This window comes from Procambarus clarkii, chromosome 6 (genome assembly GCF_040958095.1).
Source record: "Procambarus clarkii isolate CNS0578487 chromosome 6, FALCON_Pclarkii_2.0, whole genome shotgun sequence".
NCBI lineage: Eukaryota > Metazoa > Arthropoda > Malacostraca > Decapoda > Cambaridae > Procambarus > Procambarus clarkii.
In genome coordinates, this window is record NC_091155.1 from 29,771,250 (window position 1) to 29,791,897 (window position 20,648).

Genomic DNA, 20,648 nt, shown 5'->3' on the forward strand with positions numbered 1-20,648 from the left:
CCGTGCTCTGGCTGACACATCACCACCAACACCAACAACGCTCTCTGCACCACCACCACCATCACCACTATCACTACCCTCAGCATCACCACCATCAACACCAACATTACTGATAGCAACCCTTGTTTCAACACCAAACACCAATACACCATCAACACCCAGCCACAACCATCATCGGCCTTGAACATCTCCACTGACTTTATGAAGGGAGACTTGGCGCCAACCCCGACCCTCCTACTCCAGTCAGTCACCCTGCAAAGTTTGGTGAGGTTAGCCCCAAGCGTCTGACCTCCAGTGTTGGACAGACAGACAAACACATCCTCTTGTATAGATATATACGAGGTGGGATACTCGATGGTGCCAGGGGTCAACCTGGCCACTCCGGATCTCTCTCTCTCTCTGTCTGTCTGTCTGTCTGTCTGTCTGTCTGTCTGTCTGTCTGTCTGTCTGTCTGTCTGTCTGTCTGTCTGTCTGTCTGTCTGTCTGTCTGTCTGTCTGTCTGTCTGTCTGTCTGTCTGTCTGTCTGTCTGTCTGTCTGTCTCTCTCTCTCTCTCTCTCTGTCTCTCTGTCTCTCTGTCTGTCTGTCTCTCTCTCTCTCTCTCTCTCTCTCTCTCTCTCTCTCTCTCTCTCTCTCTCTCTCTCTCTCTCTCTCTCTCTCTCTCTCTCTCTCTCTCTCTCTCTCTCTCTCTCTCTCTCTCTCTCTCCATCTACGCAGCTACTGTGAGACTATGGTATCGCCCGCGGCCATCTGGCGGAGGTCACCAACACTAAGCAACTCAACAATCCAAGATAAGCTCTCCCAAGCCAACCCTTTATTGCTGTAATTACTACGACCACGGCGACTGTGACCTCGGAGGGGCAGTAGCGCGCGGGTCCTGAGCCGTGGCACAGTTACCCCGCTGTGGGGTGATGGGCACGATTGGTGTGACCTCTCTATAGGTCACAGCGATCATTAGTAATGTGCTGGAAGGTGGGGTTTACTATTTGGGCCTGCAGGATCGAACTCTTAGCTCTTGGGCCCCGTCTTTCTAACCGTCGGCTGTTTAGTTTAGTGACTCACGACTCATGTTTTCCATATCATATCTACTGCATTTATCTCTCTTAACACAGACAAACACACACGCACACACGGGCCGAAAGAGCAAAGCTCAACCCCCGCAAAAACACAACTAGTAAACACACACACACACACACACACACACACACACACACACACACACACACACACACACACACACACACACACACACACACACACACACACACACACACATACACATGTGCACATTCAAGGATAACTTACTTATGCAGACATATACGCATCACTTGGGTATATAAGTGCGCGTTTCTGTAAAGACCGAACATTGTATTGAAATCTTACACAAAGATATTTACACTATTTTATGTACACTTGTGTTGAGAGAGAGAGAGAGAGAGAGAGAGAGAGAGAGAGAGAGAGAGAGAGAGAGAGAGAGACAGTGCTCCAGAACAAGCATGAAACATGTTACAAGTACAGACAGACGTGCCTTGTATGCAAATGAGGCAGAGAGGAAGGGTCTGGTGCCTGTCCTCTGCCATGTGCCCTCATGCACTACGCTCCACCTTCCCTCCACTACTATTAAAACGGTATTTTGCAGTCTTGCTCATAAGGGCTTTTTCTACTACTAGCAGAAGCAGTATCAGCACCAGTATTCCACGCTCCTCTACTGCTCCTGCTTAGTGCACATCACACCTGCAGAGTGGAGGTCCACCTCAAGCCACAGCCCGAGCCTGTACAGGTGTACAGAGGGGCGGAGAGGGCGAACTGAGGGGAAGCTGAAGGGTGGAGAGGGGAAGATGAGAGGTGGAGTTCAGAGGACGGGTCATACCAATCCTTTCAAAGTGTGGGTGGAGGTGGCTTCTACAACGTCTTCTTCCAGTGTCTTCCAGCTAGTGGAGACAGTGGACTAAGTGAATGTGCTAGTGGGGATAGTTTAAGAACTAGGAAGACTCGGTTAGATAAACACGCGCAGATTAACTATTTGATATTGGCATGCGAGAGGGAGTAGAGGGTGAAGGCGGAGTGGGGTGGATGGGAGGAGGGAGACGCGGATGAGTGGGTTGTGGGAAGGGCAGAGAAAGAGGTCATGATGCTAAGATGCCAGAGCGGTTCCGGAGGTGAAGGGCGGAGGGAGAGGTCATAGGGTCAAGAGTCAAAGGTCGTGGGAGGCTGAGGAGCACGGTGAGGGAGAGAGAGAGAGAGAGAGAGAGAGAGAGAGAGAGAGAGAGAGAGAGAGAGAGAGCAACGAATAGAAAGATATTTGATGGACTAGAAGGCGTAGGGGGAGAGGGTGAATGTAAGTGGGAGGGTTTGGTTGCAGGGGAGCTGCAGCAGTGGGGGTTTGAGGTAATGGAAGGAAGTAGGTTAATATAGATGGGAAGAACAAGGAAGGGGTTGAAGGGGAAGGGTTTGAGGGGCGGGGAGAGGTTGAAGAACGAGGGAGGGTGGCGGTTAGATAGTTGAGATGGTAATCGAACCAGCTGACCAAACACACAAACATCGTGTCAGCAAGGCGGCCAGTCCGCCAGCTATCAAGCACATTCCACATTTCTATAACTTTCCCCGTCACCTGTACCTCTCCCGCTAAAACTAAGCTGAGTATAGAGGCACAAGAGCAGCACAGAGGCGGACGTGGCCTCTAGCGCGTTCTCCAGTGCCTCGCCTCACTTGTTTCTCCCAACGGGCGCTAACAATCGCTCCTTATATCTTTTGTCCCAACGGGCGCTAACAGTTGTTCTTTGTATAACAGACCACTAACAATAGTCCGGTGCCTGGGACACCATCCAGGTGTGTCCCAGGTGGGATGTGTCCAGCGTGGTGTCCCAAATGGGGTGTACCAGGTGGGATGTGTCCAGCGTGGTGTCCCAAATGGGGTGTCCCAGGTGGGGTGAATCATGGTGTAATTTACCTATATGTTTTTTCTGATATATATTATATGTTTGGCGGGGTTCTTGGGCTCCGCCTTTCAACCTTGCGTTGTCTATTGCTTTGGTTACCAACCCTCTTGCGTCTGACAATACCTGCTCTTGCGTCTGACAATACCTGCTCTTGCGTCTGACAATACCTGCTCTTGCGTCTGACAATACCTGCTCTTGCGTCTGACAATACCTGCTCTTGCGTCTGACAATACCTGCTCTTGCGTCTGACAATACCTGCTCTTGCGTCTGACAATACCTGCTCTTGCGTCTGACAATACCTGCTCTTGCGTCTGACAATACCTGCTCTTGCGTCTGACAATACCTGCTCTTGCGTCTGACAATACCTGCTGTTGCGTCTGACAATACCTGCTCTTGCGTCTGACAATACCTGCTCTTGCGTCTGACAATACCTGCTCTTGCGTCTGGCAATACCTGCTCTTGCGTCTGACAATACCTGCTCTTGCGTCTGGCAATACCTGCTGTTGCGTCTGACAATACCTGCTCTTGCGTCTGACAATACCTGCTCTTGCGTCTGACAATACCTGCTCTTGCGTCTGACAATACCTGCTCTTGCGTCTGGCAATACCTGCTCTTGCGTCTGGCAATACCTGCTGTTGCGTCTGACAATACCTGCTCTTGCGTCTGACAATACCTACTCTTGCGTCTGACAATACCTGCTCTTGCGTCTGGCAATACCTGCTCTTGCGTCTGACAATACCTGCTCTTGCGTCAGACAATACCTGCTCTTGCGTCTGACAATACCTGCTCTTGCGTCAGACAATACCTGCTCTTGCGTCTGACAATACCTGCTCTTGCGTCAGACAATACCTGCTCTTGCGTCTGACAATACCTGCTCTTGCGTCTGACAATACCTGCTCTTGCGTCTGACAATACCTGCTCTTGCGTCTGACAATACCTACTCTTGCGTCTGACAATACCTGCTCTTGCGTCTGGCAATACCTGCTCTTGCGTCTGACAATACCTGCTCTTGCGTCAGACAATACCTGCTCTTGCGTCTGACAATACCTGCTCTTGCGTCAGACAATACCTGCTCTTGCGTCTGACAATACCTGCTCTTGCGTCAGACAATACCTGCTCTTGCGTCTGACAATACCTGCTCTTGCGTCAGATAATACCTGCTCTTGCGTCAGACAATACCTGCTCTTGCGTCTGACAATACCTGCTCTTGCGTCAGATAATACCTGCTCTTGCGTCAGACAATACCTGCTCTTGCGTCTGACAATACCTGCTCTTGCGTCAGATAATACCTGCTCTTGCGTCAGACAATACCTGCTCTTGCGTCTGACAATACCTGCTCTTGCGTCAGATAATACCTGCTCTTGCGTCAGACAATACCTGCTCTTGCGTCTGACAATACCTACTCTTGCGTCAGACAATACCTACTCTTGCGTCAGATAATACCTGCTCTTGCGTCAGATAATACCTGCTCTTGCGTCTGACAATACCTACTCTTGCGTCAGACAATACCTACTCTTGCGTCAGACAATACCTGCTCTTGCGTCAGATAATACCTGCTCTTGCGTCTGACAATACCTACTCTTGCGTCTGACAATACCTGCTCTTGCGTCAGACAATACCTGCTCTTACGTCTGACAATACCTGCTCTTGCGTCAGACAATACCTGCTCTTGCGTCTGACAATACCTACTCTTAACACAATGTCTTGCGTTAGCCTCATTACCTCCCTACTGGCTCATTGTACTAATAATAATTTAATAATGTAATAATAGATTGTATTAAAAAAAATACAGCCGAACATTAACAGTTTCAGAAGATGTGTATTTACTAAAGTGTGGAAAGTGTTGCTGGCATAACTTAATAAATATTTTATTATTTATAGATAATTTTGTTAAATCATTTATAGGTTTAATGGGGTGAACATTTGATATTAAACGAGAAGTTAACGTATATGAGTTCTTCAGGAAATTTAGCAAATAATATATAAGCTTTAAGTGATAATGAAGTATGGGACAAATTAACTTATTAAAGTCGCTAGTTTTTGCGACAGAACAGATCAGGTATTTAATATTTACAATAACAGTAAAACGCAAAATCGACTAATTTTGGATGATGAAATATGAGATAAATTTATTACTTAATGTTAATTAGATATTTCATAGTCTCGCATTTAAACCGGTTGAGTCTTCAGCAAGAACAGCCAGGGTGCCCACTATCATGGAACGGAAAGTATTTATGAATCGCACCATTCGTGGGTCTGGAGTCACTGTCACCACCCAGGCCAGTCAAGGAGGGTATATTTGACTCATATGGCTAAAGCTGATCTTTGAGAGAAGCTTGTGTGTGGGTTGGTACGCTCAGCACAATCGCTCACACCGATCTGGACACAACCCTTAAATCTCAGGGGAATTAAACTCCAGACTTTTCAATTACTAGACCACAGCAAGAAAACCCATCCATGTGATGTCCTGTACCGGACGGCATGTCCCAAGCGACGTGCTGTCTCTGACTGCATGTCCCATGCTGTGTACCATCCCAAACGGCATGTCCCAAGTGATGTTCATTTCGGGAGTCTGTCCCAAGGTGTCTTAGTACGACCCAGGTGGTGGTCCTCGGATGGTGTACTGGATGCCGGGTGAGTGAGTCAGGTCCCTAAGTAATCCACGAAGTTTAACTGGTGAGTGACTGACGACCATGAATAACACCTACAATGCCGGATTAGTAGCCTAATGCACCTGAGGGGGCATATCCTGAGTACCCCATGATTTATGGAGAGTAAGGTCTCTAATTAAAAACCCGCGGAGCTGGATGAGTGAGTCACTGATATCCCTGTCTATCTCATAATGCGTGGCGGTTAAGTAAGGTTTACAAACAACACCACATGATGGATGATGAGTTGAGTTTGGTCCGGGAACAACCAAAGGGGCCGAGTGATTCTGAATGTATTTTGGAGGTGACGTCCAGGTCTCAACATGTAAGCCCCCCTCTCCTGATGACGTCAAGCCAAGTAAATCCAGGTATGATACAGCAATCAGTGTTGCCAAACGTGGCCTTTACATAGTGCCAGTGAAAACCGACTTGGCAACAGCGCCCCCTTGCGTCCGGTCCAGGCAGCGGCCAACCCGCGTCAGTTTCGGGGGACCGTCAGAAACGAGCACACGAGCCTCCGTCTCTTCGCAATAAACAGTAGTTGGTGCCGGAAACAATTTTAGCGGTAAGATATCCATGGACAGTTTCACATAAGATACTCGCTAAATGCATTAATTAACAAGTCAATTTGCGGGTGAGAAGTGCACTCGTGTGGGGTGGCGCGGAAAATATGGCGCACATCCACCCCATGTTCGCTGGTGGAATTATCTTGCGAAAGTCTCTATTTTGTGTAAATTAAAATTAAAGACTTTTAACGCATTAGCAAAACGAGTTTTGTGAGTTGTGTGCCTCGCAGACCCATTTTGTGCAGTAATTGTGTGTTTCCCGGAGCGAGGGTTGGGCGAGGTCAGGTAAGTCGGGGACTGATGGTGGAGGGATTGCTTGTTGCATCCTCTCACTCGTGTGTATATATTACCACACCCTCATTACTGTGATGCTGGCTCTCTGCATCTGTGTACCGCTCTGTTTGCCTAGTGCGATGCTGTGCTAGTGCCGTGTTAGTGCTGTGTTAGTCTTATAAGGTGCCGAAGTGGCGCACAGGCGAGTGCCGATCTGCGCAGGCACGCCATCCCGCGTTCCCAGCCATCTTGGCAACGTTATTTGTGGCGTGTGTTGGTCCTGGGGGGTGGAGGGCCGTGTTGAGGGTGCTGAAGGAGGCGTAGCAGTGATGTGGTCTCCTACAGTGTCCTACTCCAGTGTCTCCCACACCTCTCCCGGACTAGCCACTGGATCAAAGATGGCGCACGTGGCTTTCCCCTGAAGGTCACGGAATGGCTGGCAAGATGTTCTTTGTTTCTGAAAGATGTGCAGAGTGTATGTTGCACTTTGAAGTGTGAGAGTGATGAGTGAGAGAGTGTGGACTAGGGAAGGGGCTGCTAGGTTATTCTTGGAGGCAGGCCGGCTGATCCTCCTGGGTGGGGGTCGCCCTGCTCCCAGCACCACCAGCTGGGTGGGGGTCGCCCTGCTCCCAGCACCACCAGTTGGGTGGGGTCGCCCTGCTCCTAGCACCACCAGCTGGGTGGGGTCGTCCTGCTCCCAGCACCACCAGTTGGGTGGGGTCGCCCTGCTCCCAGCACCACCAGCTGGGTGGGGTCGCCCTGCTCCCAGCACCACCAGCTGGGTGGGGTCGCCCTGCTCCTAGCACCACCAGCTGGGTGGGGGTCGCCCTGCTCCTAGCCCTCCCCAGGGGTGGGTGGGTGTACTGACCACACACACCACCCGAGGCACAAATGAAAGTATATTAGTACCAAGACTTTCACAGTTCCAGCAATGTTGCACAGACACGACCCTAACACTTAAACCATGATGAGGCAGACCATAACCATATGGTATACGCTGGTTATTGTGGCTTGCTTGTACCTGTTCATTTCTGCTTTAGGATATCACCTGCGGTTCGTTATCTGGTTAATGAATTGAGTTAAATTATTTATATTGGGCAGTGCTATTGTCAAAGGTATAGAGGCATATCCTGGCGCCAGTCTTGTCTGCCGGATATGACACACAACTGAGCAGACACTAGAGGTTATGGACGTATCTCCTTGATTGGTCTTAAAATCCGGACCGAGTGTCCGTTATAAGGTTGTTTTATTCAACCTCCCAAAAACCGGACCGGGAAAGACAACGGCACCCAGAAAAAGGAAGAAAATTAATAATTAAAAGGGAGACACTAAGGTCAGCTCTCGGTGAACGGGGAGCCGCTAATAACAGTACCGCTCCTGTGCCAGGTAAGTCCACTACGGGCTCACCATAGTCCGTGCTACTTGGAACTTTTTGTTCCCAGTAGCTGAATCTAAAACAACAACAACGTCAGGCGCTTGGGTCACAGCTCAGTGAACGGAGCGTCAGTCGCTAGAGGTCAGCGATCACTGACCGTATTTTGTTTTTGTATATATATATACAAAAATATATATATTGTAGGGGTACCCGGCATTGCCTAAACTTTATCTGTCTATCTCTATCTATCATTATCTGCTTATGTACCTATCTCTATCGTATATATTCTCTGGAGAAATATTTGCGAACATGTTGCCACTAAAGTTATAGTTATAGCTTAAAAAATAACTGAGAAAACGTAACATGATTGTAAGCACTGTAAGCGTCGCCGAGCGGGACCCGCCCAGAAGCCGGACTTGGAAGCACTGAACTCTGCGTTATTCACACGCCATATTTCACACTCGCCTTCCATCTTTAACTCCATGAAAAATAGTGTGGGGGAGGGGGGGGTCTTTATTTTTACTGATATTTCTTAAAGTATTTAACTTAGGCCTTCCTTGACCAGCCTATGTCCATCCTGAACCCCATACCATTTCCCCCAGGGAGTACCCGGCGGCTCGAGATGGACTCTCTCTCCTCTCTCCTGCCGATCCACCTTTTCTCCAATCTTCCCCTTGACCCCTCGTCCCTATCCCCTTGGCTCCCCCGTTTCCTCCTTCCCCTCTCCCTCTCCCTCTCCCTCATTAAGTGAGTATTAATGTGAGTAATGAGTATTAATTATTAATTAGCCTTTATTGTTACTAATATTCGTAAAGTATTTATTTAACTTAAGCCTCCCTCGACCAGCCTATGTCCGTCCCCTACCCCAGATTATTATCCCCTGCAAATTTGGATGAGGCTAGCCCCAAGCATCTTAACCCAACTCTGGACAGACAAACAGACATTCTCTCGTAGAATAGATATAGATATTTTCACCTTTTCTTTGGTTTAGTTAAGGTCAGGTTTCATTAAGAATTATGCTGATGCTCCCATTGAAACTACAAGCTCAGAGTGCATCCTGCATCAGCTCGTCTGAAGCCTAAGTAACTATCATGCAAGGTAAAGAATGAACCAGGAGCCAACTGTGCTGGCTAATGTTCATAAGTCCGCCAACATCTCTCTGATGTTGAAGGCTGAGGCCTTCAGCCCAACCAGAAAGGGTCAAGACCAGAGATGAACCAATTTTGCATTGTTCTGTACGTTGTCCAGAATTCTGATAAATGATGGGGTCAGGCCCTCCAGGAAATGGGACGTACTCAAGATCAAAGGAAACTTGTTTTTTGTATAAGGTTTTGCAACTACTTGCTGCCAAGAAGGTATCAGATGAGCCGTAGGGCTGTACGTTTCTTGGCTGTCTAGGCTAAGAAACTAACTCGCTCTCTACCATCCAGCTTCCCCTCGTAATCACTGGGCCTCATAATCGTCCAGTTCCTCGGCTGTGGTGATGACTTCACGCCAGACTGATCGTCAGTCATGGTGGAACAGTGCGAGTTCTTACACAGATGGTCTTAACTGGTTACTGTACCTGGCTGTTCTTAACTAGGTGTCCGTACCTGGCTATTTCTAACTGGGTGTTCTTTCTTGCATACTAAATAATTTATTTTCCTTTCTGTTCATAACTTGTTTTCATCGCAAAGTTTTCTTACTTGACTGTTCTTAACTGAGTGCTCGTACAGTCTTCTTCAGTATTCTTAACGGTGTATTCTTACCAAGGCTTTGGTATTCTTAATTATATTCCACCTGTAAACTTAATTGGGTGTACGTACCTTGCTATTCTTACCAAGACTTAGGTGTTCTTAACTGGATATTTGTTTCTGTGAGTGCACTTACAGCCACACTCTCCTGGGTTCTTGCCCCTGGGTTCATTTGACATTTGTGATTCCATAAATACTTGTGAACATTACTTTAAAGCCCACTTTCTGTGATTTCTGTCTACGACTCTTCCTCTGCCTTCCTCCTCAGTGTGGGAGGTGTCCAGTGATCATGGGTTTGGGGAACTAGATATACGCTAAGTTGTTGTTGTTGTTTTAGATTCAGCTACTGAGAACAAATGCCAAGTAGCACGGGCTATGATGAGCCCGTAGTGAACTTACCTGGCACAGGAGCGGTGTTGTGTATATATACGCTAAGGCTGTAGCAAGGATTTATGCTCAAGGATCACAAGGAACGGAGGCTCTTCGATAATTATAACAAATAAACAAGTAATGTTAATTGCTAGAAACTTGACAAAGGAAAGCCAATAAATGTGTGAGAGAGGTGGGTGGGCAGGCTATTCTAGACCACAGGGAGGGATGTAGGAGAGCAGGGACAGCTCTAGTCAGCACCGCTCCTGTGCCAGGTAAGTCCACTACGGGCTCACCATAGCCCGTGCTACATGGAACTTGTTCCGAGTAGCTAAATCTATAACAACAACAGCCCCAGTCGCCAGATACAAGAGTCTTGTGAGGGGTGAGGAGCTCCCATGTGTACCCAAGTGTGGAAGCAAGACGACAGGAGGCGCTGGAGTGCTGAGATTATTTACGGATGGTGGATATAATGGGTAGGAAGCTGGAGAGTTGTGTGGGAGAGTTGTAGTCTAGTGGAGAGTGTGTGGGAGAGTTGTAGCCTAGTGGGGAGTTGTGTGGGAGAGTTATAGTCTAGTGGGGAGTGTGTGGGAGAGTTGTAGCCGAGTGGAGAGTGTGTGGGAGAGTTGTAGTCTAGTGGGGAGTGTGTGGGAGAGTTGTAGCCTAGTGGGGAGTGTGTGGGAGAGTTGTAGCCTAGTGGAGAGTGTGTGGGAGAGTTGTAGTCTAGTGGGGAGTGTGTGGGAGAGTAGTAGTCTAGTGGGGAGTGTGTGGGAGAGTAGTAGTCTAGTGGGGAGTGTGTGGGAGAGTAGTAGTCTAGTGGAGAGTGTGTGGGAGAGTTGTAGCCTAGTGGAGAATTGTGTGGGAGAGTTATAGTCTAGTGGGGAGTGTGTGGGAGAGTTGTAGCCGAGTGGAGAGTGTGTGGGAGAGTTGTAGTCTAGTGGGGAGTGTGTGGGAGAGTTGTAGCCTAGTGGGGAGTGTGTGGGAGAGTTGTAGCCTAGTGGAGAGTGTGTGGGAGAGTTGTAGTCTAGTGGGGAGTGTGTGGGAGAGTAGTAGTCTAGTGGGGAGTGTGTGGGAGAGTAGTAGTCTAGTGGAGAGTGTGTGGGAGAGTTGTAGCCTAGTGGGGAGTGTGTGGGAGAGGTGTCGTCTAGTGGAGAGTGTGTGGGAGAGTAGAAGCCTAATGGTGAGAAGGTGGTTGATCTGGGTCTCATCATTGTTGCGGTCACTCACTGTGTCAACCGAGCGGAACGTGTATATGCCTCTAGTCTCAGAGCTACGTGTACAGTACTGTATACACGTCTATAGTCTCAGAGGAACATGTATATACGTCTATAGTCTCAGAGGAACATGTATACACGTCTATAGTCTCAGAGGAACATGTATACACGTCTATAGTCTCAGAGGAACATGTATACACGTCTATAGTCTCAGAGGAACATGTATACACGTCTATAGTCTCAGAGGAACATGTATACACGTCTATAGTCTCAGAGGAACATGTATACACGTCTATAGTCTCAGAGGAACATGTATATACGTCTATAGTCTCAAAGGAACATGTATACGTCTATAATCTCAGAGGAACATGTATACACGTCTATAATCTCAGAGGAACATGTATACACGTCTATAGTCTCAAAGGAACATGTACACGTCTATAATCTCAGAGGAACATGTATATACGTCTATAGTCTCAGGGGAACATGTATATACGTCTATAGTCTCAGAGGAACATGTATATACGTCTATAGTCTCAGAGGAACATGTATATACATCTATATTTTCTCAGAGATACAAGCATCTTACAGGCCCTGTTACTGACGGGATAATTACAGCCAGACCAACTGATCTGTACAGTGTAGACTGAACATGTACAGTGTTCAATGTTCTCGACTCACAACCGGGGATCCCGAGCGAAGAGAAATGGTTAGACACGTTTCCTTTCACCTGATATTTCTGTCTACTTAACAGTACTGTAAACAGATACCCCCAACTCATTCCGTCGCCTCCCCTCCTCTCCCTATGTTCCCAACTCGTAATCAAAGATCATGGGGTTCTGTCCAAGGACGGGACAGAAATAGTTGGGGATGTTTCTAACAGTACATAGGCACCCGTGAGTTAGGCAAATGCTGTCGTTTGCATCCTGGGACAGGTGGTGTAGATCGGCCTGAGGGTATCTTGATAATAAGGTCAAGATAATAAGGTATCTTGATAATAAGGTCAAGATAATAAGGTATGTTGATAATAAGGTCAAGATAATAAGGTATCTTGATAATAAGGTCAAGATAATAAGGTATCTTGATAATAAGGTCAAGATAATAAGGTATCTTGATAATAAGGTCAAGATAATAAGGTATCTTGATAATAAGGTCAAGATAAGGTCAGATAGGCATCCTATCTGCGACAACAGGAAATATACCATTAAACACTATCGAACAGAAAGATCCTTTGTAACAAATCTACTTAGTTTTTGTGATCAAGTCACTTTTTTATTATTATTATTATTAACAAGCTTAGGTATACAGAGCAATGTGCTGCTACCCAATTCTATATGAAAGATTACACAGTGTAGATCAAAAACTAGCTATAAGTTCATCTAATGTTCCCATCTCACAGGATGGTTAGTCATACATGGAATCAGGGGAGAAGATACCTGCTCCGATACAACAACAAATCAACTCTGACTGAAAATCAGGGGAGAACATAAAATGTAAGGCTGATCTATTAGCTCCCACTACCAAAATCTGGGTACAGCACAAGAATATTTTCCAATATTCCTGAGTGTATGAAGTAATTACAGAGCTCTTGTTTGTCAACCAAATCCTCCTCTGCCCATGTCTTGCTTGCTGGTGGACTGTAGGCTGGTGTACACACCTAGTATACACTAGGTGTGTACTAGTACACACCCAGGTAAGTCCGCTACGGGCTCACCATAGCCCGTGCTATTTGCCCCGCTTCTGTGCCAGGTAAGCTACGGACTCACCATAGCTCGTGCTACTTGGAACTTGTTCCGAGTAGCTGAATCTATAACAACAACAACAACAGTCCCAGTCAAAGAGCCATATTGTTGAGATATGGCTCTTTGGTCCCATCTCTCAGCTGTCAATCAACTGGTGTACAGGGTCCCGAACCTATTGGGCTCTATCATACCTACATTTGAAACTGTGTATGGAGTCTGCCTCCAACACATCACTACATAGTGCATTCTGTATGTTAACTACCCTAACACTTAAAAAATTCTTTCTAGTGTCTCTGTGGCTCATTTGACTACTAAGGTTCTACCTATGTCCCCTTGTTTGTGTTCTGCCTATGCTAAATAGTTTGTCTTTGTCCACCCTGTCAATTCCTGAGAATTTTGTAGGTGGTGATCATGTCTTCCCTAATGCTTATGACTTTCAGGGACGTGAGGTTTAATTCCCATAGCCTTTCCTCGTAAATCATACCTCTTGGCTCTGGGACTAGTCTGGTGGCATACCTCTGAATCTTCTCTAACTTTGTGTGTTAAATGTGGTGTAGTGTGTTTGGTGAATCTAACTAGCTTTGGTGTGTATGTGTATTCGTGTGAGTATTAGTGTGTGTACCAAAATTACTGTTGGCGTGTCAGTGAATATACCATAAATGAGTAAGTTCTCTACATATAATGTAATTGCAACTATAATAGTGTCCTGTCAACCTATTCTATATGAGGAGTACAGAGTACAGTATAGGTTAAAAGCTAGTTGAAAGTTCATCATATATACTCATTTCAAGCAGTAGTTAGTCACACATGGGATGAGTTCAATTTCCTAAATTGTTATTTTGAGAAAATAAAAAAAACTAACATTTATATATTTATGAGTAGATAACTATAACTAAGCATTGTGTAAAATTATAAGATAAGGTGTTTTTTCCATAGGGCTAGTGATGGTGGCAGACGTGGAGAACCAGCAGAAAACGCCACTCATGTCTGCTCTGGAGATGCAAGAATTGAAAGCAGATGATGTCAATGCTCTGCTTAAACGTGATGAAGAAGAAGGTGTGCGTAATTTGGTGCAGAAATGGGGTGCAAACTCTGTGTGGCGACCTCGGCTTAATGCAGAACAATCAGCACTTATTACAACATCACTCCACGTTGCTGCCAAAGAAGGAGCCCTCAAATGTTTGAGGGTTTTACTAGATGCAAACCCACCTAAAGAAGTCCTTGATGCTCCAGACCAAGATGGGACAACACCACTTATGGTGGCAGTGGCAGAAGCACGCCCTAGAGTTGCCGAGATGCTTCTTAAGGCTGGAGCCCATATTAATGCTCGCAATGACAAAGGTCAGACTGTGCTGCATATCTTGACCAACATTACAGCAAAAGGAGCTAAGTCTGATGAAATCTTGCAAGAGCTGCTAGACTTACTTTTATCTCACTCAGACATTGACTTGGAGCCTCATGCAGTGCTCACACCATTAGCACTAGCTGCCTCAAAGTTGCCTCAGGGTAATGGAGATTCTAGAACTGGTGGTCTTATCAGCTTATGCAGAAAACTAGTGAAAGCAGGTGCTTCTCTTCAGGAAGATGGTGGAGATGGCTCTATTGAGGAAATTCTACACCAAAAGCAGGCCTTTCATGCAGTCCTGATGGGTGGTGAACGAATGTCTGCTCCTAAAAGACCTGCAAGATCACAATTCCTGGATATGATATTAATGGGGAAAGGTAGTGAGGATATAAAGATATTCCTTGAAAATCAGTCAGATGAAGAGAGACATGCTGCAGCTAACTGTAGGTTAGGACAACAAACTCTTCTTTTCCGTGCTGTAGACTTAAAGAATGAAGATTTAGTACAAGTTTTAATCAAATTTGGTGCAAACCCTTGGGCACTTGGAGCAAGAAATGAACTTCCCATTCATCGAGCAGCTTCTCGAGGTCATGTGTCTATTTTCAATCATATCATTGATAAAATGAAAGGTGGCACTAAACCAGTCGATTTTCAGGATTACACCTTCAGTATTATCCAGAAACTAATGGAAAGTGATAAGAAACAGAAGAACATTCATCCTGATATCAGTCATTCAAAATGTTTGCAGAGACTGATGCAAGATGATGTTATCTTGAACATCAATCAGGAATACATGGGTCAAACTGCACTGCATGTAGCTGCTTCCTTCAACAACCAGGAGGCTATGAGTGAGCTCCTGTGCAAAGGGGCTTTCCTTGGTGCACATAGTACACTACCAGGCAATCACCATTCCAGTATTCTGGACTCACTCTTGCCAGCAACTTTAGAAAGAGCCATGAATGGCTGTATCAAACACCACCCGGCAAATAATGAGATTTCTGAGTCTAACAATGTTCTCAGTGAAGACTACATGCTGAAACTTGATTACAGGTTCCTTGTGCCTCCAGCAGATGATAGCTTAAAGAAAGAGCAGAAGAGTATAAATGAGGCAGAAACGTTAATGGACATTAGTAGGAGCAAACGACACAGACATGCTATAAAACATCCACTTGTACAAATCCTCTTATATGCAAAGTGGCGCAAGGCTCTGCCTCTTTATCTTCTCAATTTAGGAATTTACTTCTTTTTTGTCATTCTTCTCACAGCATTTGTTTACAGTATAAAAGACTTACGCATACTTGAAGCACAAGCCGAGAGTTATCTTAATTCTGGATCATCCAATAGAACCATAGATGATCTTAATTCTGGATCATCCAATAAAACCATAGATGAAAGAATTGAAAATAAGCAAGTTACTGTGAACGTCCTAATGGCTTTCCTCCTTCCGATCACAATATACATATTCATCAGAGAGGTTTTCCAGATTGTGTTCTCCCGGGATGTTTACCTCAAGAACATCGAAAATTACTTGGAATGGTTCTTAGTGGTGGTGGTAATAGTGCTTTGCTCAACAAATCTTGCTGCAGACGTCACCCGACACCTTGCTGCTTGGGCTATGATTGTTGCTTGGTAAGTTCCCTCCATATATCCACCATGCATCTGCAGTACCAATACCATTGCTGTCCTCAAACTGAAAACATAATTTATAGCACTAACTTCTATGCTTTAGCTCTAAATAAGAAATAAATACAGCATTGTGTTTATAAAAATATAAAACAGATTAAATTTATTAATCCTAATGGAATGTGAAACTACATAGTAGCAAATTATTGTTTTGTCATATTTCACAGGTATGAGTTTGTGCTGATCCTTGGGCGGGCGCCTCCCCTCGCCATCTACATCACGATGCTCCGCCACGTGTCGTGGAACTTCCTCAAGTTGATTTTCCTGTATGGTGCTCTCCTTCTGGCCTTCACCATCAGCTTCAACATTATCTTACAGCCGGCTCCTGCTGATGAGGTACAGCTGGTTTGCCTCTAAGCTTAAATACTCAACTCTTTTATGCTATCAACATCACTAATGAGGCTTAAAAATTTTATTGACTGATACAAATCCTTGGGCACTTGGTTAACTTACGGCAATATCATACTGTAGTGTGTTACTTTGATACATTCCACCATAAACAATAAGACCATTTTTGTTGACAGGACACAGACTTCCGTGACTTTTGGTCAACTCTTCCCAAGGCGATAGTAATGGCAACTGGAGAATTTGAGTACTCTGATTTAAGCCAGCACTTCTCTCGCAGGATTGTCTTCTTCACATCAGCCCTACTAGTCTTTCTCCTCTTCTTGTTCCTTATCTTCCTCGTCCTCATGAATGTCATGAATGGACTGGCAGTCACAGACACTCAGGTATGTTCACCGTTGGTCTATTTTAAAATAATAATAATAATAATATATAAATAAAAATGAAAATGTTCGTTTGTGCATAACCGCTAATCTCCGAAAGTTCTTTACCGATTGCTTTGAAATTTTCACACTTTCCATTCGCATCCGAGCAGGTTTTTATATACATAATATATAGATGTCACGTCTTGATGGTAAAAAAAAAATGTTTTTTTCTGAAAAACTTTTTTTTCATGTGTTTTTCATGTGAGGGAAATCTTCGAAACCTCTTTACCGATTGCTTTGAAATTTTGACCCAACATTGCATTCGAATAGGCGCATCTTTTTATATACCCACTATATAGATGCCACCCCTGTGACAGGTAAAAACATGCATTTTTTAAAAAACAGCGCCATCTGTTGCACATAATACCAACATGCACTCTATACTAAATATGTCACGAATTCCATTTCAATGTTTCAGATTGCATTGATAAATTTTATTTTCATAGATTTTGATTTATTTTATTTTTTATTGAATTATTTTGTGTGACATTGTGTTGGAATTGAGCTGTGTTGTTTACCATACAGTTCATTTCGTAAGTATAAGTATAGATGCCACACTTGTGACAGGTAAAACTATGCTTTTCTTGAAAAACAGCGCCATCTGTTGCATGTAAGAACAACACACATGCTATACTAAATATGTTACAATTCCATTTCAATGTTTCTGATTGCATTGATAAATTTAATTTTCATAGATTTTGATTTATTTTCATTTTGATTTAACTATTTTGTGTGAATTGCGTTGGAATTGAGCTGTGTTGTTTATTATACCGTTCATTTCGTGAGTATAGTTTATTTTTTCATATTTTCATTTAATTTTTAACAGTTTTTCTTATATTTCAGTGATGGAACATAAGATCACTTGATGTTCCCAATTTTCTCATGGGAACATCAGACCATTTGGGAAGGCATTGAACGAGGGAGTGGGGAATGGTGGGGATGACGAGGGGATGGAAGTGAGAGATGGTGGGGAGGACGAGGGGACAAGGGAGGGGGTAATGGTGGGGAAGGACGAGGAGACGGGGGGGAGTTTGGGATGGTGGGGACGAGGGGATGGAGAATGGTGGGGGAGGACAAAGGGACAGGGGAGTGGAGCATGGTGAGAAGGAAGAGGGGATGCTGAAGTGGGGAATGGTTGGGAAGACGAGGGGACGGTGGAGTGGGGAATGGTTGGGAGGCCGAGGAGACGGGTGAGGGAGGAATGGTGGAGAGGACTGGGGGACAGGGAAGGTTCCTGTGGCTTAAATTCGGCACCCGCCGTCTGATTTCCGCGGGACTGAACACACCTACTTCCTGAAAAGCCAATCATTAACACGGCAACCCAACTGCCGGTATGCAAAGGGATCACAAGAGTTTCAACCAGATACTCAGGTAATGATGATATGCAATAAATCAACATATACACTGTCAATGGGACACACAATAACATGCACAATAATAATATCACAGAATACTAAATGTCATTCACAGACGAGTGAAATACCGTGATACCACACAGATAACCACGCATACACCGTCGATTCACCTATAACCTGTGACAGGTATGAGAAGGTGAGAACTGTGGTTGATACCTCAGATCAACACAGACAGACACAATAAAACAATGACAAGATCTTGTACTTACAGATGGGGTACCTCTCTTTATTAACTCACTCACTCAGGCACATTTATGCAAGAACTCGTAGGTGGCCTGATAGCTGGTTTCCTCATTCTGAAGTGAGACCATTGACGACTAGGCTTTCCCACTAACCGTACTTGAAACGGGGGTACTCGCAGGAAAGCGCGCTGTATGTATAACCGACACACGCACACACTCTGGCACTGGCGGTGAGTACGGGTGGTGACGTCACGTAGTACAGTGAGGGCGGCGGCGGGCAGCTCGAGGCTTCACGAGGTACAGAGGTACTAGCTACACGCTCTGGACCGAGTGGCGGCTGGCTACTGCAGGTTAAGTGGTAAAATGCAGGTACACTTGTGGTAAAGTCACACACAGGTTACTTAGGCGGCGGCACTGCCTTAGTTCACTCCAGGTCACTCACAGACGATCTCCACTTGTTACTAGGGGTTACCTGATATCAGTCTGTTTCGCTCTGGTGATTTATCACTTAGGCTTCTGATCAATATATTCACGAACGCGATTCCGGGCGAACGTTGGTATATCGAAAAGACGCTGATTTCGGTCCGTCTAATTACCACAAGCTACACAAGCTTCAGAAAGCTTCCTGGCAATACGTTAGTAATGAATAAATATGATATATTTACTCATTATAATGTTGGTGCTGAATGTACAACATGAAAACACATAATTTTAATCTGAAAAAGTATCTTTTTATAAAGAAATTAGACGAAAATAAAAAGCTGGTGACGCCAAATCAAGTCGACGATCCAAGCTTCGGTTAGGTTAGGTTAGGTTTGGTTTAGTTAAGTTAGGTTAGGTTTGGGTTAGTTAAGTTAGGTTAGGATAGGTTAGGATAGGTTAGGTTAGGTTAGGTTAGGTTAGGTCAGCCTAACTTAACATATCATATTTATTCATTACTAACGTATTGCCAGGAAGCTTTCTGAAGCTTGTGTAGCTTGTGGTAATTAGACGGACCCGCTGAGTTTAACTTGACAGTGAGGAATGGACGGTGTTCAGTCTATTGGCCGATAGACAGAACAGGACACGTCCTCTGTGTAAGGGCTCTCTCACGAGAATACTCTTGCCAGCGGTTCCGGGCATCTCGTGGGACACAGCACAAAGCATTACAATTTGACCAATAGCATTGCAGCAAATGAGCGGGACCTAATCATATTGAACGTTCGATGATCAGTAGGAGAGGTGACGTCATGAACACGTCACTACCACGTCACAGCTGTTATTCTCCATCGCGCCGGTTGAAGTTGACCTCAGGGTCAGACTGTCACCTCCCAGGCGTCCCCTCTACTCTCTCACGCTTGCACCGGCCAATGTACTCACTGACCCTTTGTGGCAAGTATGCTTAACTTCCCTGTATCAACTTCCTGCCTGGACATACGGCGGCCTCCATATTGTAAACGTATTCCTGGTTAAGTGGGCATTCTGGAGATACCCAACATGCCAGTTTATTATCCAGGGTTAACATAGATATGGCTTGTGCACAAGATCCGTGCACTGTGCACTGCAATGAGCCATTCAAGTCAGCTGTGAGAGAATCTTGAGACACCATTCTCTTACAGAGATAATGGCTCGTAGATAACCTCAGATAAATTTGGGTAAATTCATGAAGTACCTGCCCATCAAAACTGTAAATGTCAGGACAGTACTGCAGTTCAAAATCCAGTTGGAAAAATGAGAGGACTTTTGACCAACCACTGGCTTCCTGTCTCCATAGTGGCTACGTGATAGATGGTGGCCCTTAGATAAATTCAGGAAAGCATACTGAATTGTGAAGGTACATATGTATTTTGGTGATGTGGTTATTCAACTGCACAGGTCACTGATGTGTCTCTATCTGGACAACTATTTACAAGCATGGAGGCCTCACCTTCAAAATGACATCCAGTATCTACATTAGAGAAAATTCAACACACAGTGACAAAAACCATGCCATGAATGGTTGTGGGCCACAAGATTAGACCATACATGACATGGCTGATCTTGTCGGGACCTTTAAAATACTGAACAAGTTACAGAATGTTACTCCAGATTACTTCTATAAAAGGTCAAATGTAATGTATACAAGAGACAACAGCTTCAACCTCAACGAGCCACAATGTGGGCCAGAAACCAGAAAATGCTTTTTCACCCAAAGGGTTATAAACCCATGGAACAGCCTACCCACCAAAGCTGTAAATGCCAATACACTACTTAAGTTTAAAATCCAGACATAAAAAATTCTCAGGAACAATGGGGGGAACAAATCCACAAGGGCTGTGATGAGGGGTTCGAACCTACGTCCGGGATGATTTTTTTTTTTTTTTTAGATATATACAAGAGTTGTTACATTCTTGTACAGCCACTAGTACGCGTAGCGT

The 20,648-nt window shown here is 45.1% G+C and overlaps 1 protein-coding gene across 7 annotated transcripts in view; it reads left to right on the plus strand.

The window, feature by feature from the left end:
• LOC123753977 (transient receptor potential channel pyrexia) overlaps positions 1-20,648 on the plus strand; it is an 80,294-nt gene that overhangs the window by 56,953 nt on the left and 2,693 nt on the right. For 5 of the 7 annotated variants that reach the window (XM_045736027.2, XM_045736028.2, XM_069307743.1 and 2 more), the window contains 3 exons: positions 13,794-15,831; positions 16,053-16,221; positions 16,410-16,616. In XM_045736027.2, the coding sequence (XP_045591983.2) occupies positions 13,794-15,831; positions 16,053-16,221; positions 16,410-16,616 (2,414 nt within the window). Of the gene's footprint in view, positions 1-5,992; positions 6,437-13,793; positions 15,832-16,052; positions 16,222-16,409; positions 16,617-20,648 lie in introns of those variants that run through there. The other 2 variants (XM_045736030.2, XM_045736031.2) reach the window with 2 other exon arrangements.